Here is a 21,444-nt window from a genome sequence, read left to right as displayed (position 1 = left end):
TGCATAATTCATACAATTGATATTCGGAAGTGTTAAGGAACATGTCAGTTTTTTTCGTATTCACGACATCCAGTTATGTCTCTGACATTACCCAACCGGCTTTTTTCTTTCACTTGTTACCGACAGGTAAATTTGATGAGTTCGGGGTTGTCTGTATTTCCTCGAAGTGATTTTCATATATGTATATAAAGTACATATAGTACATTCTGTGAAATATGTTAGGTAATATAAATACTCTGCATGGTAATGTTACTTTGGAACAAAAACCCTAACGTTTTTATTTGGACGCAGGACTATGTTTTCCATCGCTACACTCACCTGGGTGCATTTTCTAAATTTCACACTTCAAAAGCGTTACGAAATTACTTCAGAATTGATTTCTTAATAGCTTTTCCCTTGTTTGATAGCTTTCTTTCATTGTTTCACTTAAGAAACAGAATAGGTGTAAGATTGTTATCAATATCACGTTTATTACGTAAAGTTTGATAAGTCTAAACACAAAACATAAAAATCTATCGAACTTATAAGTAAACACAAAACGCCATCCACCTCAAGATAGTGAATAACAATGCAGAAAATATAATCAGCTCTTCAGTGCGGTTCCCAAAGAGCTTCAAGATATACATCCTCATTCTTGTTTACGTCCGTATCGATCACTCGACGAATACATACTTTTGAACGAATACGATAAAGCCATTCTTGTTTTCACTCGAATGTATTTGAACGCGACTCGTTTGCAACAAAATATTGAAATATCCTATCTTGATCATATGTGGTTCTCTTCCACAAAGATCAAAGCTGATCGAATCATCCAACGACCTTAAAAAGGTCAGATAAGTAGTGATCTTTATTGGGAAAAGTTACGAGTGATCTTCTTTGGCAGTGATCTCGATTGGATAAGTTTTCAATCTTGCTTTTCCAGCCCAGGTTATTAATAAATGTATTCTTAACTGTTATCAACTATATGTTTAGCTTATGTCTAATTCTGCGCGTAGAGCGTCTACGCATTGGAATCATTGTTTTCATTTTTTGGGCCAAATCAACTGTTTTTTATAAATCATGGAAGAAGATGGACATTTTTCTTTTTACATTTTTTACCAATCGTTTTAAGCATACAATTTTTGCGCATACCTGAAAGATTACGAGATGATCATTCATAAACATGGATTCAACGAAAACAATTAAGTACAGACGAACGCATATAAACTTGAGGACATTTCGTTATTAGCAATCTTTTGAATTTCAATATCTCTGTACGGGAGTAAAAATGTATGTGAATTGTTTGATTTTTGTAACACCAAATCTGTAAACGATTCCTAATTTGTCACTAAATCTTTTTCATCTTAAACAAGGTTAACTTTATCACAAAACCGCTGTTTGATAAACACTTGTTATTGAATCATAAATTTCTTCAAATCGAATGAATTCAACTTTCCCAAACGCTTCAATTATCGATGTTGTTTTCATTGACATTTTGAAGCGACGCAACTAAAAAAATTATTGATTTTCCACTGCAATTATTGTTTTCCTTTCAGCTGTCTCCGGTATTTGACAGCATTCAAAACAAGATATTTTTCAACTACTTGAATATATGCAAACCAAAAACCATATTGGTTGAATCAAAAAGAAATTAGTTGAATCAACTGGTTGGTACTGTGTTGCTAACAAATCAATTATTGATATTAAATTTTGAACAAACAACTCAAAGGTGGTCTGACGTTGGAATGAAACCCTAACTAATGGAGAATAATTGAAAAACTCTTATTTTGTAAGATCTCGTTCTCATATTATCTGTGTGCTAATTATGCGATCTGATTTGTTTGGATTTCACGACCAAATAAATAAATGGTAAAATAGAAGCAATATGAAATTATATCGTGGATATTCAATGAACAAATCCAAATATTTATATTTATGATAAGTACTATGTATATTTATTATGTGGCATTCGTTACTACCTGCGATGCCGATCCTTCTTTTGCACAGGACTCGCGTTCGTACACATTCGAATGAAAACAAGAATGGTTTTTTTGCCGTATGTATGTCGATCCAACTTCCGGTTCCGAAATTACAAGGATATATGTGCAAAGTTGCAAGTGCAAGTCCCCAAAAAAGTTGATTCAGATCCGACTTCCGGTTCCACAGTGATTAGAGAAAATTTTCAATTTCATGATTATTTTTTCACAAGTGATGGCGAAACGAGGTGCACATTTTTATAAAACTTACTGCTAAATTCATCTAGTCGACAGATCTTGTTAGTAAGTGAAAATATAACACTACTTTGGGATTACTAGTCCCCGATTTCCGCTTCCGAAAGCACCGATAATAGTGAAGAAAAGCTCCAAAAACGAAACACACTTCGATGTCTCAGCAACGGTTAAACCGATTTTCACATATCATGATTCAAATTAAAGCTCTCATTGTCCTAAAATATACTGTGAAATATCATTCAGATCCGACTTCCGGTTCCGAAATTATAGGATGATGAGTGTCAAAACATTTGAATCGTCATTCAAATGACGATGCAAAACTGGTACGCATCGGTACGTGCGGCTATGCTCCGTTCGCAGCGTGTTTTGTTCAATTTCGTATAGCGTGCAGGGTTGCCACGTTTGAATGTATATTTTTTAGTTGTAAAATATGTAAATTTGTAAATCTTTTATTCAATTTGTACCTGTAATCTGTACCTGTACTTGTTAATGTTACTACAAAACCATGATAACGATGCTTTTCAATAAAAGTACACTTATTGCCTTTTTCATATAGAAAGTTTATACAATCATTTGAAAAATTGACCCGGAGGTCTAAGTGTTCTTTACAGCCACCTGCTATGACGTCATGTAACGGTGGTCAACTTCCTTTTGTAAAGACCTAAACTATGAAGAAGAATGGTTTACAAAAATTTGGGTATTACTAACTATTGTTTATTCAGCACCCTTTACCACACTTTCCCACAAATTATCGATCAGAATATCATCACTACGATAAAGAAAATTAAGACTTTACTCGATTTGAAATGCTCGATGGTTTGTTTACCATACTCTGAGCGCTCTGATTGCCAACAAATGCCCCAGATTTTGTTTACGGTAGCACTTGCAGGAGCGCCTTATCATTACCACCGGGCTGGTTCTATATCATTCGACACAGTTCCCCGCTTGGCTACCTGTGCAGCCATGGCCATCACCCCTTGCTATGGAAGCTGGTTCCTGAAACCGACGCATTTTGTTTTGGCGGCGTTGTTGTCAACAATATGTTAAGCTACGTTCATACCAGACAATCAAACCGCGGTGGTGTCAAAAGTTAATTTCTGCAAACCCAATATAAATATAACTCTAGGCTAGTATTCTCTATAAAACAAGTAATTTTTGAATAAGAAAAAGAAATTGTGGTTTATTATAGTTTGATTATATGGGGGACGGGTATAGCGTGATGGGATAGTCGATGCCTATCACGCAGCCCACCTGGGTTCGATTCCCAACCCCGCACATAGGGCCAGAAAGATTTTCTGGTCCGAAGAGGCGAATGACCTTAAGATGTTAAAACCTCTATAATTGAAACAAAAAAAAAAGTTTGATTATATTCCATCAAAATCGTTTCCTTATGTTGGTGCAACCCAATGAAGAAAAGTGTGATGGCTGCCAGCCATATTTTGCCCGCTGGCAACGTTTATTCAGCCGTCCGGCAGCCATGCCCATGCGGGTCATCGAGCTGAGCAATGTCTGTGTGTGTTTGTCTATGTGTAAGTATGTGTCAAATAATGTCACTCTGAGTGACACAGTGACTCACTCATAAAATAAAAAATCTCATAGTCCCATAGGTTGCTATCAGAGAAGACAGATTTGCAGATTTGATTGTAAAACTGCAGATTTCGTACATAGTGCTGCAGACTTGTTTTGTTCTGCAGACTTTTGAAAATCGAGGTTTTCGCAGACTTGCGTCAAAATTTACAGACTTTTGAAATTGTCGCGACCTTTTTTTTTTGCTCGCGTATCATACTTGATGGAGAAATGTCTGCCGGAAAGACATACTTGCTGACTGCAGATTTTTTTTCAGATATACAGACATTTGCAACCCTGTCTGAATTTTTTTGAAATTTTAACCTGGCATCTCTGGTTGCTATTGAATTTCATCATGCTTTCATAAGGTAAAGTTTGTTTAAAGTTGCACACCGTCATTTAGAGCGACGATGCAAGAGGGTAAAATTATTCTAGATGTGGCTGGAAAAATTGGTCAAAAACACTCAACGAGACTCACTCAATTTTCTCAGAAATGATTTGATCGATTTACACAAACTTAGGCTCAAATAAAAATTTCTATAGTCTCAGGTTGTTGAATGTGTTTTTGATCATTTAGTGCGATGCAAAATAAAGAAAGATTCTTATTAACTTGACATAACTGTTTACAAATTGAAAAGGTTATGTTAGTTCATATCCAAAGAAAGTATGTTCTTATGCGATGTATGAAAGTGTGATTGATTCGATCGTAAACGGAATTTAACATACTTTCGAACGTATCGCATACGACCGTAAACAAGACTGAGGGTGTATAATCTGACAGAAATGATTTTTTTTCAAATTTGTCATCATTTTAATCACGACACAACAGATATGATTAGTATGTTAATACAACATATTATAAATATTAAAATGTTACATAATACTTTTTTACAATGGTAACATTAATGAGAGTTAAACATAATTAAATAGTAGCAACCTAGTTAACATTGAAACAACACATGGTGTCTGTTTTTTCAGATGGTATTCTGGGGTATTTGGAGCAATTGATTCGTAACCATACGCGACCTTCTGCACAACGAATGTGAGAAGTGTCAACAGATCATATCTTTGGCCATTTTCGTTCAATTCATTACATAGTTCGCGTATGAACCACGACCCGTTCTTAGTGTTTCGAAACGACATAAATCCAGGGATTGTTGCATATGCAAATAGGAAGTCGGCATGCGTAGGTAGACTGTAGCGAGCCACACCATCTCTCTCAACTTTTACTCCAGCATCTAATTCGTTGCCTCGACAAGCCTGTATAAAAAATATTTTTGGTTTTCCGATTAACGTTGGACACCGATCGCCTGTAAATTGTTTCCAAACACTCGAAATCTGATAGGGACAATCGTGAGCATAAATAATTTCTCCTTCGTCGCCATGGGTAAGAACTACAACCACTATGCAATCGTTGTTCGAATGATCCATTAAAGAAACTAAAAAGGTATGCAGTTAGACAATTTAAAAACGATTTTCGAATCACCCTATTTACTTGCCTTTTTCAGTAATTTGAAGAATATCTTCCAAGCGTTTATCCTGGTGCAGATCCACATCAAATCCTAATCGTTTAAGTGAGCTAGTTAACATTTTACAGTCCACATCACCTCCTTCTCTAGTAGGTAGTTTCACGTTGGGTACATTAAATACGTCATGTGTGAATATTAAGGCCTTTCCACGATTCTTGTGATTCATCGGATAATACGATGAATACCGATCAATTATGTACGCAGGTACCACCGGTGCTCGCACTTCTGTAGAATCAACATCTTTTCGTCCAAACATTTTTTTCATTCTATAAAATAAATCAATTACTAAAGCAAAATTTTCACTAGGAACAAAGAACTTTCGGCTAGTTAGTAATTGTGAATGCGCGCAACTGCATGTCCTGTCCGTGACACAATTTATCAGTTGTAGTCAAGTTCATTGACATCTTTTAATCTGACTCACTGCAGGCGTACCGAATACACGGATGATGAACACGTGTGAAGTGTATATAAAAATAATTGTGATTTGAAAAACCTTATTCTCACCTTGCGGCGTGTATGGCACACGTTCTATTATATCTAATAACAATGTTATTTCAGACTTTTCGTTCGTTTCGAGGTATAAACTTATCACGTTATGTTATGAATGGAACTCATCCCTGAATGACCTCATCTGTAATGTGTTGCTTTTTTTCTTATACAAAGTACAAAACAACTCCAAATATCAAAATGTCATCATTTAATGAAGCTCTTGTGACTGTCAAATCCTGAAGACAAACCTTTCAAATTGATCTATATGCAAATGAGAACCCCATTTTGTTTACAATCGTTTTTTCGATAGTCAGGGCTAGAGTGACGCATATTTAGGTAGGCTTTTAAAAGAAATTTTATTTCCTTGGTCATGTTTAATAAAGAGTTTGAATTATTTTCATATATTCCAAAACATTCAGATACGTCTAGTTTCCATGGGTTAGAAATTCGTTTTATATTTTTATGTCATTCATCGTAAGTTCATGATCTTCAATAAAGGTATGTTCAGCTACTTTCGACTTGAAATGGTCAACATTTTTTTCCAGGGGCAAGGTTAGCATTCTATGGGTCATATGGCGAAAAACTGCCATTTTATGCCGATGAGAATGATTAGAAATATTTTTTATAATTCTCTCCGTATTGGTTGACTTCATTTATATTTAAAAAGATAGCTTTTCCGCCTACCTCATGATGAAAATGTATAACAAAGGTATTTAACTGCTATTTTCTTTTACATTCTAACTTTCCCTGAGAGAAAAGATAATGTGCAGCTAATTTAAATTCAATGTCATGAACGCAATGAGAAACATATCACAATCAAAGTAACTTGTAATACACCGTTCATTTCATTTTAATTTTTTTCCTTATATCAAAAGTGATCTGCCAAACATTGCCTTCGCAGCCTATAGGTTTCAGCTTTCAGCACTATTCATAACATTCACGAGCAAAGTTAAATACTACTTCATAACTCTTGAAAGTGAAAACGATAGGTCTAAAGAGCGTAATTCTACATTATTTATAGGCGATATTTACTTTCGCCGGAAAAAAAGCATTAATATATAAAAAATGTTCTCACCGTTATGTAGGCATCATGCTCAATTCGACCGTCCCACGACAAAAGGGCCTAACTGCAAATGACAGTTTCTCTTTGTTTACTTTTTCTTTCACGATTTATCGAACCGATTTTATATTTGACGCTTCACTCTTCGCAAAACTTTCAAGGTAAAACTACAAGCTTTCGATTTATATTAGAAACATTAGAGAATTTGCAATAATGGCTTCGTAATAATCTAAAGAAAAAGTAAACAAAGAGAGGCTCTCATTTGCAGTTAGGCCCTTTTGTCGTTGGACTATCGAATTATTTTTGACATTCCACTTCTGGTTGCACGCTAAACGCAAACTATTAAACATGACTGAACTAACAACCTTTTCCGTCACGAGATGGCGTTACTGTGATGTCTTTTTCGATTTGTATTGAATTCGTTAAAGTGATCCATATTGATATATAGTATATTTGAGCATAGTCTATAGGGTTACTGTTCCGAAGCCCAGTAACCTTAAAACGGTATGCACATAATAATGCTTCTTGTTTCAGAAACGCATGTAGTGGCTTAATGCAAAGCTTCTAGAGCAGCAGCATGTATCCAATTTGTGATACTTGAAGGTATGCCATGACCACGAGTGGCTTCCAGAATTGAATTGAAAGACACGTTATCGTGAGAAAGCTTTCTCAATGTTGTAGACAACATCATGTAACAGGGTTGTAGTCGACTTACCACGCCCAAACTAACATCCTGCCCATTTGAGCAATTCAATCGTCACTATTCTTCGAGCAAGTGTCCAAGAATCGTAACTACCCGAAAATGTCTCAGGAACAGCTGTCGGTGATGGCACCATACATCCTGGAAAGTGAGTGTTAAAAAGGTAGTGAAATACATCACCTTCATCGAGCAAGTACTCACTATCTGAATTTATTAAGGAGGGGGTAAATGATGAAAAAAATCATCATTTTCGCGAATTTTTTTTCAGAATTATCGTTCAACTAAATTAATTCAAATGTTTTGCATGATAAAAAGTATCATTCGAATAACATTTTATAATTTTTTTCGTGGAAAAATATAGATAAATAAATCGGTGAAGAGATATTTTTGAAAACACTTCTTAAAAATCATGATTTGCGGTGTCCACTGTATCTCAGCGGAGACTAATCAGAAGTCAACAAATCCACGTAGCATGGTTAAAGTAGAAGTTTCTCTATATCCCAACGTTTCTGATTGATTTTTTTTTAATTTTTGGAAATTTTGTTGGTTGCTCAAAGTGAAAACTACGTCATTTTGTAACTGTAAAATCTTCTCAAGGTAACAAACAACGAAAAGGAAAACGTTGGGGTTTGATTTTGATGTGGAACACATCTTTATTTTCTATATAGGGGTGCAAATAAGAAAGTCAAGGAAAAATACACGTAGAAATGTGGTCAGGTTTTAAACACTTACAGCTCAGCATATTTTGTATCAATTATTAATATTATTTCATTTTTTGATAGGAAATATTTCTATGATTCGATTTGCATGTATCAAGCCACGCATTTTCAATTATAAATTATTGAAATTTTGATTAGTAGCGAGCAGTGTCCTATTTTGTCTGCTAAAAATCACCGGCATATCAGATTCCCCTGCCATACACAACGTTTTGAAGGAGTATGCGATATATCAAAGGGAAAGCATCGCTCTGCCCAAGTAACCATATGCATTATATAACTGCACATTTACAACTATATTTTTACATTGTTAATGTATAATTACACTAATCCTACATACTTTAAAGCAATGTGCATTACATTTGCATTCAAAACGTAACTGAGCATTATTTTACAACAATCTTCCGCGGTGCTATACATCGATATTCAATGCTATATTTTTAGGCAACGAAACTTTAATGATAACTATAAGAGTAATAATTCTATAAGAGTCCAATAATCGCCCTTTTTACCTTTATAATAGTATTGAAAAAGCATGTGTAACTCCGTTGCATTTAATCAAATTTTACACGAATTTTCAAAGCTGAATTAATGTAAAATTATAATGCGTCGTGGTTACTTGGGTGGTTGGTCAAGCGAAGCTGTTGGAAGCACGCAAATCTATAAATAGAAGCAAAATTATGGCTAACGTTTCAGTCCTACGCGTAGCAAGCTAGAGGTAGGTTGTTGCTAGACAGCAAGTCAAAAAGTGCGATAAAACGATTTGAAGCTTTAATTGGTATGCTCTGATCTTGTGTCATGCAAGCTCGGATGAAATTCCATGTAATGTGGTTTCGCCTGAGAAATTGACATCTACCCCAGGGTAAATTTTGAGTGTTTAAGAATAATTTCTAATTTATATAAGATGAACTAGATTGATATTGAGAAAAAGTTTATCGCTTCAACCGAAATCGCAGAATGGTGGAGAAACTTAACGCTACAATAATAACTGCTTGCATACAAAACTTGAACACAAGCTTGGCGAAGAGAAGCTTTATAATCAATAGCGTATCGCAAGTATGCACAAAGATATAATTGCATACATTTTGGATATTGGTGTAATTTCGTCGGCTATAAAACAAACAATGTTCGGTGTTGGTTCCTAATCAAGATCAATCTAGACAGACTCTCGTGCAATTGCGGATTCAAAAGTGTGACGATTGATTGAACTGTTTGATTATAGATCATTAGAAATTTTGGTTGCCTTGTTCCACAGCAATGGCCGGAACAACCCCATGGGGCTGATCCTTGTAGTTTTTTATATGTAAAATGTGTGTGCAAAATTTGAACAAAATTGGTGCAGTAGTTTTTGAATGACGATTAACACGGACTTTCAAAACCTGCTTTCGAGAAAAACGCGTTTAAAGTTTTTTGTCCATAAAATCGAAGTAAACAATTCATTACACAAGAGAGTCTGTAGGTACTAATATTCTCAAAAAAACATATTTTTTATTTTGTATTTTGTTAAAATAAAACAATTCGATAATCTTAGGCCTTGGCGCCGAGTTCTCACTTCTTCGCAGTATGAGATAAACAAATTTAAAGGCATATAACATGTTGAGTTTTGTTTCGATAGGCTCGAAAATTTCTCAGAATATTCTTGAAATGTTTTACTATAAGAAAATATGAAGAAAAAAATTAATGATTTTTCGAAAGTGTTAGACCCTATTTTACTTATATTTTGCCCCGATTGATTTTTTATATAATAAGTTTAAGTTCATTGTATTATTTGCGGTTTGTGAATGTTGCATTAAAATCTATTTATTGTTAAGGAATGGCATGATTTTGCTGAAAATGGGACGAAAAAGGCGGGTGGGTAATGCCAGAGACATAACCGGATGTCGTGAATACGAAAACAACTGACATGTTCCTTAACACTTCCGAATATCAATTATTGATCAATTGTATGAATTATGCAAGCATTTCCCTTTTCCACATTTTTCGCAAAAACAAAGAAGGCTTCACTTGATCTCGATTACTGTGAAGTGCACAAATCTTACCAAACTGTTCTAGATTTGCACTAAACTGAAAATATTTTCTTTCGATTTGCGAACAACAAATCCTAATAGTTCTTTAGAAAACTTTTAGAGTCATTAGAACAGCTGATTTTGTGTGATGCTCCCCACCGTTGTCCTCTTTTCGTTGTTTTTTCACCAATTCAAACGACTAGCAGCTGTGACGTAATCGCTCTTGTCGGAAGCGAAACTAGCTTTGCAAACGACACACAAAACATCTGTTCGCAGTGGCGATAGAATCCAAATTGATCCAATTTTTGTTAAGAGGTTTAAATAGATGATTTCGTTTGTAGCTTTTTCACTAATGGGCGGTCCTAACGGCTGAAAAAATAGCCGCATACAGAATTTTAATGTCCATTATTTCATTTCGGATTTGCAGAATTCATTGAACGAAACTATCAAAATGCTGTAGGGATTCGTTTCTAGCATTCAGAAGGGTCAAATTGTGGAACTCACTACGATATTAAGCACTGTTCTCCCCCCGGTGAACGACCAAAAGGTTAAAGCCGGGGTAAAATAAATTATATTAATAATAATAAGCACTGTTCAGAACATTTTTCTCGAACGATTTGTTGTACAGCAGCAGATATTTTGTTCTCTTCCTCAGAACGCGTTCTGATTGGCTGGTGTTGACATGGGTCAAGTGAGACAGGTTTTTCAATAGTGTACTATTTAAATACTTCAATGCTGTTGCTATACACGTTTAAGTTGAAAAATTTCGATTGTATTGGTAGTTAGATTATATTAATCTTTTCACAGATCACTGAGCTATGAGCTTTCAAAATACGAGAAAGGCAAACGCACCTTATGAATTATCCTCTTAGATACTCGTTTATACCAAACATTTCAGAAAAGTTTAATTTTGAATTATTTGAGATTTTGTCACACAACTGAATATTTTATCATAAAATTGTGATCATATTTCCGATGGCATGTAGCAAAAATTATGTTGATTCGTTAGATACAACAAGAGATATTCACGATCAAAAACTTATCACTCTCTCAGAGGGTAAATTTTGAAAACGCGCCCATAGTAAAGTAAGTCGTATTCACGACAAAATTTCATTTTGCAATAATTTTTAGAATTTTTTCTGTGTTTCTGTTGGAAAGTCTTTTTATTGAACAAAACAGAAAAAAACACAATGTGCGATATTTGAATTTGATTTCTGTCTACTGAGCTTAAGTGCCATTTTGAATGAGATGTGAAGTACTACTGATTTGTGATCAAAATACCATATAAAACTGCTAAATGTTAGTGATAAAGCTTACCGTGAAATACAAAAAGTGTTTAATATGGGTAGAATAGGAGTAACGTTCGGTCAAACTGATCGTCTGGTGTTTTGGATACCAAAACTACATTCTTATATTACTACGCGAGGACTTATAAGATGTTTTGACCTTTTTATTGCTTCGTCAACTGACAGGAAACATTTTTACGCACATTCTATACATCAGAATAGAAATCAAAATTGATCCCAAAGTTATAGAATTATGCTTTTCATTTGTTTGGTGGGTCTAATCTCTCCTCCTTTTTCACGTCTATGAATATAAACCTGCAAAGCAAAACTATCTTTACAGGTACATACACATAATTCATTCAATGGTAGCATACTTCTCAGTGGTTTATCTGTGTGTGCGGTATCATCGCCGGTTTGTGCATTCACATTCAGCAGGCAAGTTCTCGTTCGAAGCTTGCGTTTGTTTAAGCGCAGCACAGGTGTTGTATCCATGTCCCACTTCTCCAGATCTTAGTTAAAGTGTGTGCTTGTATATGTGATTTGATTCATAAAATTGTTCATTCCATTGGGCGTTCAGGAGAGACTGCTCTCATCGTGATGAGTTGTTGTGCCAGCTTTATTCCGCAAGTAGGTGCCAGATATCAAACAGGTATGTGATTCTCCACGTATACAAATTAAATCCAATTAGTATTCAAAACTAATTCTTTTCTGATGGCCACTGCTGCTGACCAGAACTTGACGAGACGTTTTCAAAGTGCCTAACTTAAATCCATCACACTGGATTTGGTTGAAGAATTTAAATCATTTATGCTTCAGAACAACTGGAAAGTGTAACGTTGAACGTTATGAGTACCAATAAGGGCACCGATGAGACTGACCGAAGTGCGGTGGCTAATGGTGACGAGAAGCAAAACAATGCAGCAGCGCTACCGTCAGAATTGGAAAATAGGTACTCTTCCATTCAAGAAACATCTCTTTCAGTGACAAATAAACTAAGTGTGTCGTCAGATAAAGAAGCTAATAAAACTACCAACTGGGTGAAATTTGATGATGACGAAGGCGGTAAAAAGGTATGTTAATACAAACATTATTATTTTTCTAAAAGTTAAAATGATTATCTACCTAATATTGAGGCAAAAAATGGGAAGAGCTCGTGCTACTAGTCATTGATTTAACACTTTTGTATATTGCAATTGGTAATGCGTCCATCACGCTTGTTCCCTACGCGACGGGTTCATCAGCAGTGGCAGGACGGAAACTGTGCTTTGAGCTATGTACATAAAATTCTCCAATTGCACCAAGACACGATCGGTTGTTAGCTCTATTAATGATCAAAAACTAATTGCGTAAGTGTAAACGGAACTGCAACTTTAGCAGCGAAATGTGACATGTGTATAGTCACATGTTACCATTTTTATGGATCATTAATTTTCAAGAATGATTCAAGCGGGTAGCAATCAGTTCAATTTGTTTACTTCCTCTCTGGTGTACAATGACATATATTCTTAAAATATATGAAATTGTAGTAATATTTGTCATAAGTTCACATAATTAAAATATAGATGTACACTGGATATAACAGACAAATAGTGTTGAAAAGGCCATCATCTGATTTTGAACATCATTCTTGTACAGAAAGACCCTGGAAGCCGAGTTATATATACCATTCAAATCAGTTCCACGAACTGTATTCTGCAAATTTCAAATCAGTTCTCTGGTTTAGTTTAGTTGACAGCCCGTGTGATTCCTACGATAGCTTAAAAGAGATGAAATTGCATATTGAATCAAATGCAATAGTTGGGAGTAGCACATCATGCTCACCGTAAACAAAAACTGCCTTGTTTTACGTGTATAAGGTTTCCCAATAACAGGTGTTATTTCGATTTTCAAAGAAAAATGGCATTTTCTGAGATAAATGATCGGATGTTTATTTCAATGTAGAAAGGAACGAAATTGCCACCACGACTACGCTTACAGTACCATATCCTTTTCATGAAACTTTTCAACACCAAATCACAAGGTGGCTTTTGTATGATCTCAATAACTTCACGAATTCCATCATTAAGGTCATTTTCGAAAAAAGTAAAGTTCAATGACCTGCCGAATCATAAATAGCACCATGTAGTAACTCGGTCGGCAGGCGGGTACAGAACATGTTTATAAATTTCCATACGTATATAATAACTTGAAAAATTTTATGCACGACATTCTAACTATTACCTTGAAAACCGATACGCATAATTTTAATACTGTATACCATAATATGTTGATGACTTTCAATTCACAAGCACTTCGTCTCGTGTTAGTATTTTGGCGACTCGATGTTGCAACAAAGCGAGGTTCTTACTTGTAGTCCAGTAAAAATAAAAGTCCATTGAAATATCAAACGAAAATTTGCTGGCAATATAGCAGTTGCTGTGCTATCAATCGACGTCATCCCAAGTCAGGTGACGCCTCAGCTGAAGTGCCCATTGTATTCCACACAGAATCGCGCAGATTTCTGCTTGGAACACAGTCTACCAAGTGAATGAGACTGCTCTAGTTTTATTTCACGACAGTAGACACCAGCACCAGCACGACCATTCAACAGAGAACCGTCCGTATAACAAACTATGTGTTCATCAAGTTTTCGTTCCAAACAACCAGAAAACCATTCCTCACGAAGAGGATAGCTCACATTGAATGTTTTGAAAGGAAAACTGCATGTGAGAGTTAGGTCACTAGGAGCGAGTAAATACTCATCCCACGTAACCATTTGAGACCACAAGCGAGTGTGGCTAGTAGCATAATCTAAAGGGTTACTGTTCCAAAGCCCTGTAACCTTAAGACGGTATGCACAAGATAACGCTTCTTGTTTTAGGAACACATGTAGTGGTTTAATGCACAGTAGCGCCTCTAGAGCAGCAGTAGGAGTTGTCGTGAAGGCTCCTGTCATCGCCATTAGGCCCATCCTTTGGAGATGATTTAGCTTTGACTGAACTGTCGCGACTTCTCCTTTCTGACACCATACAAGACATCCATATGCTAAAATTGGTCTAACAATAGTTGTGTAGATCCAATGAATGTATCTGGGTTTGAGTCCCCAAGATTTTTCAATAGCTCGTCTGCATTGGCCGAAAGCCATGCAAGCTCTTTTAATCCTGAAGTCAATGTGAGCAGACCAATTTAGTTTTGAATCAAGAATAACCTCGACGTATTTAACTTGATCGACCACAGTGACCTCTGAACCGAAGAACTGTAACGGACGATATTTATAGCCTGCCATATGCGGCTAGCTTCAGATTCCAATCCAATGTATGTTTAGATCATCTTCCTAAAGTTACGTGTCACAATAAAAACGTCGTCAGCGAAAATGTGAAGTTGTGCCGATCCTCGCTCTTTGAATTACAACTTTCAAAGCAAAGCAAACAAAAGTCAAGGGTGTGCATCACCTTGCCGTAGCCCTCTCTGAGATTCCTCCTCCCATATCATAGAAATCATCCAGTGCACGCTGTAGTAAGTGTCCATGTTCATGCTCACCATATAAAAGTATGTTAAAATTTCTATAGTTGTGCCATATGTCGTTTTCAAATGGTATAATCTTTTACGTATCGCTTTCTAAACAGCTTGAATTATTATTATTATATCAATTACACGCTTAAGGACTGAGGACAGTACCGTAAAGTGGTAGGTTTTCTGCTATTTTCCCGTTTCAAATTGAATTTTCTTGGAAACGGTGCAGAATATAGAAAAACCCACCTGACAATGTCTTCGAAATTTAGTTGAGAATATTCTGTGAAATTTTCAGAATGATTCATTGAGTTTAACGGTCGTGTTGTATTTTTTCTGACTGAAGAACTGCTGAAAATTGGAACGCTCGGAAATGCATACCTCTACTTGTTCATCGAATATCTCGGCTTTGAAGACTTGTATCATAAATCTACCGTGACAAAGTCTAGATAATTTAGTTTAGATGCGATTAGTACATAAAAACATATATGTTATCGCGATAAAAATAAAGTCTTGTATTTTTCTGTGAAACAAAGTCAGTTTCAATGCATTCACCATTTTTTTCGCTTTAGTTTCCTGATAGCATTCTGAAAAAGGTGAGAGAAATAAAATTTCCTCGACAAGGCTGCCAAACACACAGACATTCAATCTTTGTGAAAGTTGAATATTTTTTCATTGTTCATGGGAATCCATGTAATGTCCAACCCATACGATGGATTAATGTGATAAAACTTCTCATCAAAATAATAAAATTTCTGTGCTTTTTTGGAAATGCAAAATAAATTTTTAATGAAATGTGGCGCTGGGTATAGAAAACTCTATAGGACACTCGTCTTATTAGCCAGTTGTCGTATGGTCGGGCGCAAACCTGCACACCTAGAAAAAATCGTGTAAATTTACGTCTTCTGAGACCGACATATATGAGCTTCATTGTTCATGGGAATCCATGTAATGTCCAACCCATACGATGGATTAATGTGATAAAACTTCTCATCAAGATAATAAAATTTCTGTGCTTTTTTGGAAATGCAAAATAAATTTTTAATGAAATGTGGCGCTGGGTATAGAAAACTCTATAGGACACTCGTCTTATTAGCCAGTTGTCGTATGGTCGGGCGCAAACCTACACACCTAGAAAAAATCGTGTAAATTTACGTCTTTTTAGACCGACATATATGAGCTTCGAAAATAACTCAATTTTACAGTAAATAGAACTTATATTCAATTCATTCTGACATACTTTTAAGTGCTAAAACATGTAAATTTACATGTTTACAGAACCAGAAACACTAGTCAGGCAATGGTTCTGTATGCTAAGAACCGAATGCGAAATCGAATTCCACAAAATGATTGTAAAATCAGAACACTGCTTTGCTTGTTACTCCGGAATCCGGAAATTAATAAGTCTCTATGGCCAGGTAGAAATCTCCGTGACATTTGAGACAATGGGTTCTAAATCAGGCTGATGGTGAGACTATTGAAGAGAGTTATTCAATGAATAGATGTCAATTTTTAATACTTTGGTTAAGTGTTTTATATATAATATTATAGTTTAAGTACATATTTATTCACTGGCAATCAATTAGGCTAAGTTAAGCAATATATAGCACAGAGAACAGACATCCATGTAGAGATTGCAACATGTGTAAGAAATGTTACGATTGTTTGACAAAGTGATGATCCAGCAGCAATTCGCATTTAGTGGCGCTTTGAGCCCCGGAAATTATCTATTATGGGCTCTTGCGTTTGAGCTTGCATACAATGGTAATTCATGCGTGCAAAGTCGTTCGCAACGTTTATTTTAAATGAATTTTCATTTGTATGCTTTAAACAGCTTTTTAGAAAAAAAAGTTTAAATTAGGATGTCTGATCTCTGTAATTACAGATCATAATATAGTCAAAATAAAAAGGTCACCTTTGGTCTCTACAGTTGAGCATTTTTCGTTTTTTTCAGGAGGCAAAAGCTTTGCAACTTCCTTCCTCCATTAAATCAATGACAGCGCCTGCAAATGAAAATGTGACACCGGCGGTACTAGCAACAGAATCGGTTCACGTCACTGTTGATTCAAGGTTACCAGCAACACCAAAACAGGGTACTGCCACAATAAGTTCTAGTGGTTCATCCATGTTAACGGTAACGACTGCAGCGAATACCATCAACAAAACATCACAACCGGCAGTCATAGATATCCCAAAACAGTCAGTCAATGTTGTTCAACCTATCCAGTCGATGCGCACAATTGAACTATCGACAGGTCGTGTTCGCGAGGGATTTGGTAAGTTTCATTGATACACCACGATGTCTTCCATATCAAAATTAGATTAATTAAAAGTAGATTTATGCTCCCATGGAATGAAGTAAGTAACATAATACTTACTGTACTGTAAAATATGTTGAATTGCTTCCTCCGACCTGATGGTTCAACATAAATGCAAGTAAAGTTGGTTATGTGCACCTAGAATAAATTAGGGGGTAAAAACCCTTTGCCCATTAAACTTACCGATTGAAAATTGCTTTTATTCTTCTTTTTCTTTTTTTCCCTTTATGGGCTACTCTGGCCGAGGGGGGATTTAAAATGGCTTTTATTCTTCATAATAAGATATTTTGAAAAAAAAACCATAATATTATGCTGAGCTAGCGTATTTGAAAATCTCTTAATTCGATTATGTTCCCATATCCAGCAGTTTTTCGAAATTTTGACGATTATATTGAGAGAGAAACTGCCACTGCTTATTTTTCCTTATCAATGAACTTTACGCTTGACTCGGAAGTTATGGCACAGAGAACAAACATCTAAACTAGTTCAAACTTTAAAAAAACCATAGAAGTTAAAATTCGTTAAAACTCTATTACTGTGTTTTACCATTTCAGCAAACGGCGATGTGATAGTGACATTACTACCAACTAACACTCGTTGGCCGTGGATAACACCTGCAGTATTTCGACCAGAACTTGTGCCGGAGGAACTAATGGCACAAGGTTTGACGGTAAGCATAATGTAATAACTGAATGGTTTCTCTGAAAATTTTATCTAAATCTGTTGGGATCCGTACCGACAATTTAGAATGAATGAGTGGTGAATAATATTCATTGGGCAAGATTTACTATTTATGAGAGAAAGTAGTTGAGTTCAATTTGTAAGCAATTGTTTCCAAACAACACGTTTAATAATAAATTTAGAGCTAATTTTCACACTAGACCTTCATAAAAATGAAGAATACACAATCATTGATTTTAAGAGGCAATTTTAGAAAAACAGCAATTGTAGAAAAATGCAGAAGCAGTTTCCTCAGTTGTCGTTAAGTGGAATTTCAAAAAAAGATAAATCCTTTTTATTTTGCAAATAATGATATCTTTTCACGAAAATTTTCCTGACCATTGCGAAGAAAACTGATTTAGCGTTTTTCAACAATGTCTGTTTCTTCAAGATTGTCAGTAGAACCTTAATGTAAACGAGGTCGATCACTTTTGTATTGTACTAATGGTATGTTAGGTATTCGTTACTTCATATAATATTTATTTTAATTGTTCATCTTCAGAAACCACTAAAACAATTCGAAGGTCATACAAAAACAAAAATTTGTTCACTCCATCTCTCGGCTGTTATTGATTGATTACGCTAAACAACGAATTCAATGCAATATTCGGAGTTCTAGTTCACGTGAAATAATGAAATCCGCCGAAATGTAGGAGTGTTTTATTGTGAATTGTCCAATGATGAATTCGTCCACGAGAAATTGTTCGATGAATGTGAATGATGTTTGCAAAATGCGGTTGCACAGATTGTTGTTGTTCTAAATAGCTCGAGAACGGACATTTATAATGATAAGCAGTACTACGAATTACAAGAAAATATTCGGCAAAATACACCCATTCAACCTTTTAGGGAATCAAATCAAAGATATTATTCAACTTTTTCCATGTTCGCTTTATTCATACCATGTCTAACTGCACGAATGGTCCTCTCAACACTACTCAAAAGGTCTTGTACAGCGTTTTGACCAACTTTTTTTTGCATGGGCATCCATTTTTTCTTCATATCTTCTAATTTTACTTCCTTGAGTGTTGCTTCATGACGTCCTTTTAAAAAAAGTCCTTCGGCACGAAGTTTGCCTCATTGGCCTTGTACCACTTCAGAACGTCTTTCGAGTAATGGCACGATGCTAGATCCGGCCAGAAAAGCGTAGAACCAGTGTGTAAGTTGTAAATCGATTGTCCCGGATTGGCGACTTAGTACATAGAATACCGGGTCTTACAAACCAATTGTCGTATGTTCGAGTCCCGACCTGGAAGGATGTTTAGTGTTGATAGGATTGCAGTGCAAGACATGCAATAGTTCTGTTAGCAGAAAATCGACTTCGAAGTATTTTGAAACAAAATGACCAAGTGGTAAATCGATACCTACAAAATAGGTTAATAACTTATGCTGCTCGGTAAAAGAAGTTGACAATAAAATCTACTTTCCTGAATTGGCGTGCAGTACACAAAATCAGATGCTTGAAGATCTTTAATAGGAGTGCCAAAGACTTGCAAAACTAACAAAAAATGTATCATGTACGGCTTCGGCTTATATCACAATTAAATTGTGTCTCAGTAAGGCATTATTGAAACATGAGTAAAACGGGTACATTGTTTTCAAAGAAATTGAAAGGCATAATTATTCTCTGTGCACTTATTAAAATGTGTAGATAATTTAATAAAAAATATACCTTAGACGGTTTGCGTGTTTCTAGCTAATGTAAATGTAATTTACTAAGGTGAATGCACCTAGTTTCAGGTCGACCTGGTCAGCGAAATAGTTATTAGTTTGTAAATGTTTCTTTATAGCGCCGTATAGCCACATACAGGGTCCGCCATCTAACTTTTTTTTAACTAGCGGTTATTCCGACATTGGTAACTTTAATGTCACTTCTGATTTGACAGAAACTTAGTTCTATCCTTCCGCTGAACGAAAATGGTTGTGTATACGCTTGATGAACGCGTGAAAACAGTGCAGTTTTACTTTGAAAATCTACTTGACGCCGATTTTTGCCAAAAAATCATCTTCTCGGATGAGGCACATTTTCATCTGGGCGGGTATGTTAATAAGCAAAATTGTCACATCTGGCGGACGGAAAACCCGTACGTTATCATGGAGAAGTCGATGCATCCTCTGCGAGTGACGGTTTGGTGCGGATTTTTGTCTGGCGGCATCATTGGGCCATTTTTCGTCGAAAATGAGGCAGGAGTCGCCGCCACGGTCAATGGCGAGCGCTACCGCGCCATGATTAGCAAATGGTTCTTCCCGTTACTTGAAGAGGAAGACTTGGACACCATTTGGTTCCAAGAAGACGGCACTTCGTGCCACAGAGCCAACGCTACGATCGATCTTCTGCGCACAGTCTTCAAAGATTTTTTTTTTTTTTTGTAAAATATCGTTTATTTCGCTTAGGATAACTATTTACAACTCATCTTTGATCAAACTCATAATTTTCATTCTTCTAGATTCAAAACGAACTCTAGCTCTGTTAGGTCGATATCATTCATTTGGTTTAGAATGAAGTTGACGTATTTTGTAAGTAATTTAAATATTTCGTATTTCATTGTGGTTTGCGTGTTATTTAGTGTAGGCCGCAGCAGATCAGTGAAAGTTAACCTTCGCCAGCCACCCAGGATTGTAGTTATTCTTCGCTGCAGATATGACCAAGCTGCAGTCACACGCGGACACTCACAGAATTTGTGTGTAAGCGTTTCGATGCTTCCTGTACAGTGCAAACAGTTTGGGTTATCCGCTCTTCCGATCACATGCAAGAGTTTGCGATGCGCTGTTTTCTCATTAACCAAGAGATACAGATCGCTGCGTTGGTTCGACGATAGTTGTCTCGTAGAAATGTTTTTCCAAATATTCCTCCAGTTCAATTCTGGATGGTTACGTTCTACCCTTGGAAGTTCCGTTTGTTCCAAGTAAAAGCAATGAATTTCACCGCTGGTGGAGTTTTGAACGATTTGACGGGGAAGCACAGGAATTTTCTGATGCAAGATTTTGAGACAAGGAAAGTCGGCGGAAATCGGGATGTTTTGGTTTAAAAGGAAGCGATAAAAAGGAAGGAAATCCATTTCCTTCAGATGGCGATTTATAAGAAGCGCGTTGCTTTTGAAGGACGGCAGCTGTAGCTTTAGTCCACCTTGCGTTTTGTCTCGGACTAACTGGTGCATTGGAATACGTCCTGGTGTTCCACGAAATAGAAACGACCCCATTGCCGATGTTATTCGTGCGGAGTGCATGTTTTGTGGTGGGATAATTGACGATAGATACCATACCCTCGCCGTGATGAAGGTATTCAATAGTATCACTTTCTGTTGAAGATTTAGAGTGCGCGTGTTGTGCATCCACATCATTTGTATCACTTTGA

At 36.1% G+C, this 21,444-nt stretch overlaps 2 protein-coding genes across 5 annotated transcripts in view; one reads left to right on the top strand and one right to left on the bottom strand.

The window, feature by feature from the left end:
- Positions 1 to 4,617: 4,617 nt before the first annotated feature.
- LOC131433144 (caspase-like) lies at positions 4,618 to 6,018 on the bottom strand. Of its 2 annotated transcripts, none has more exons than XM_058599987.1 (3): positions 5,810 to 6,018; positions 5,276 to 5,725; positions 4,618 to 5,215 (listed from the first exon to the last, which is right to left on the bottom strand). In XM_058599987.1, the coding sequence occupies exons 2-3, from the start codon at positions 5,568 to 5,570 to the stop codon at positions 4,689 to 4,691; spliced, it is 822 nt and encodes a 273-aa protein (XP_058455970.1). In that variant the 5' UTR covers positions 5,571 to 5,725; positions 5,810 to 6,018; the 3' UTR covers positions 4,618 to 4,688. The 2 variants fall into 2 exon arrangements, with proteins under 2 accessions (XP_058455970.1, XP_058455968.1); XM_058599985.1 differs by having other exon boundaries at positions 4,621 to 5,215; positions 5,276 to 5,571; positions 5,810 to 6,016.
- A 6,058-nt stretch (positions 6,019 to 12,076) lies between these two features.
- LOC131433137 (uncharacterized) overlaps positions 12,077 to 21,444 on the top strand; it is a 28,438-nt gene continuing 19,070 nt past the window's right edge. For all 3 annotated transcript variants that reach the window (XM_058599971.1, XM_058599970.1, XM_058599969.1), the window contains exons 1-4: positions 12,077 to 12,211; positions 12,295 to 12,632; positions 17,006 to 17,327; positions 17,924 to 18,039. In XM_058599971.1, coding sequence (XP_058455954.1) covers positions 12,408 to 12,632; positions 17,006 to 17,327; positions 17,924 to 18,039 — 663 coding nt within the window. In that variant the 5' untranslated portion in view covers positions 12,077 to 12,211; positions 12,295 to 12,407. The remainder of the gene's footprint in view (positions 12,212 to 12,294; positions 12,633 to 17,005; positions 17,328 to 17,923; positions 18,040 to 21,444) is intronic.

Source organism: Malaya genurostris, chromosome 2 (assembly GCF_030247185.1).
Source record: "Malaya genurostris strain Urasoe2022 chromosome 2, Malgen_1.1, whole genome shotgun sequence".
NCBI lineage: Eukaryota > Metazoa > Arthropoda > Insecta > Diptera > Culicidae > Malaya > Malaya genurostris.
Note: the sequence above shows the minus strand (reverse complement) of the source record. Positions and strands in the feature narration are given on the sequence as shown.

Bases quoted from the DNA above. Each gene is read 5' to 3' on its own strand.
- LOC131433144 (XM_058599987.1), bottom strand. From the start codon at position 5,570: ATGAAAAAAATGTTTGGACGAAAAGATGTTGATTCTACAGAAGTGCGA. The intron at 5,216-5,275 runs GCAAGTAAATAG...ATACCTTTTTAG, and splicing joins TCTTCAAATTACTGAAAAAG to TTTCTTTAATGGATCATTCG.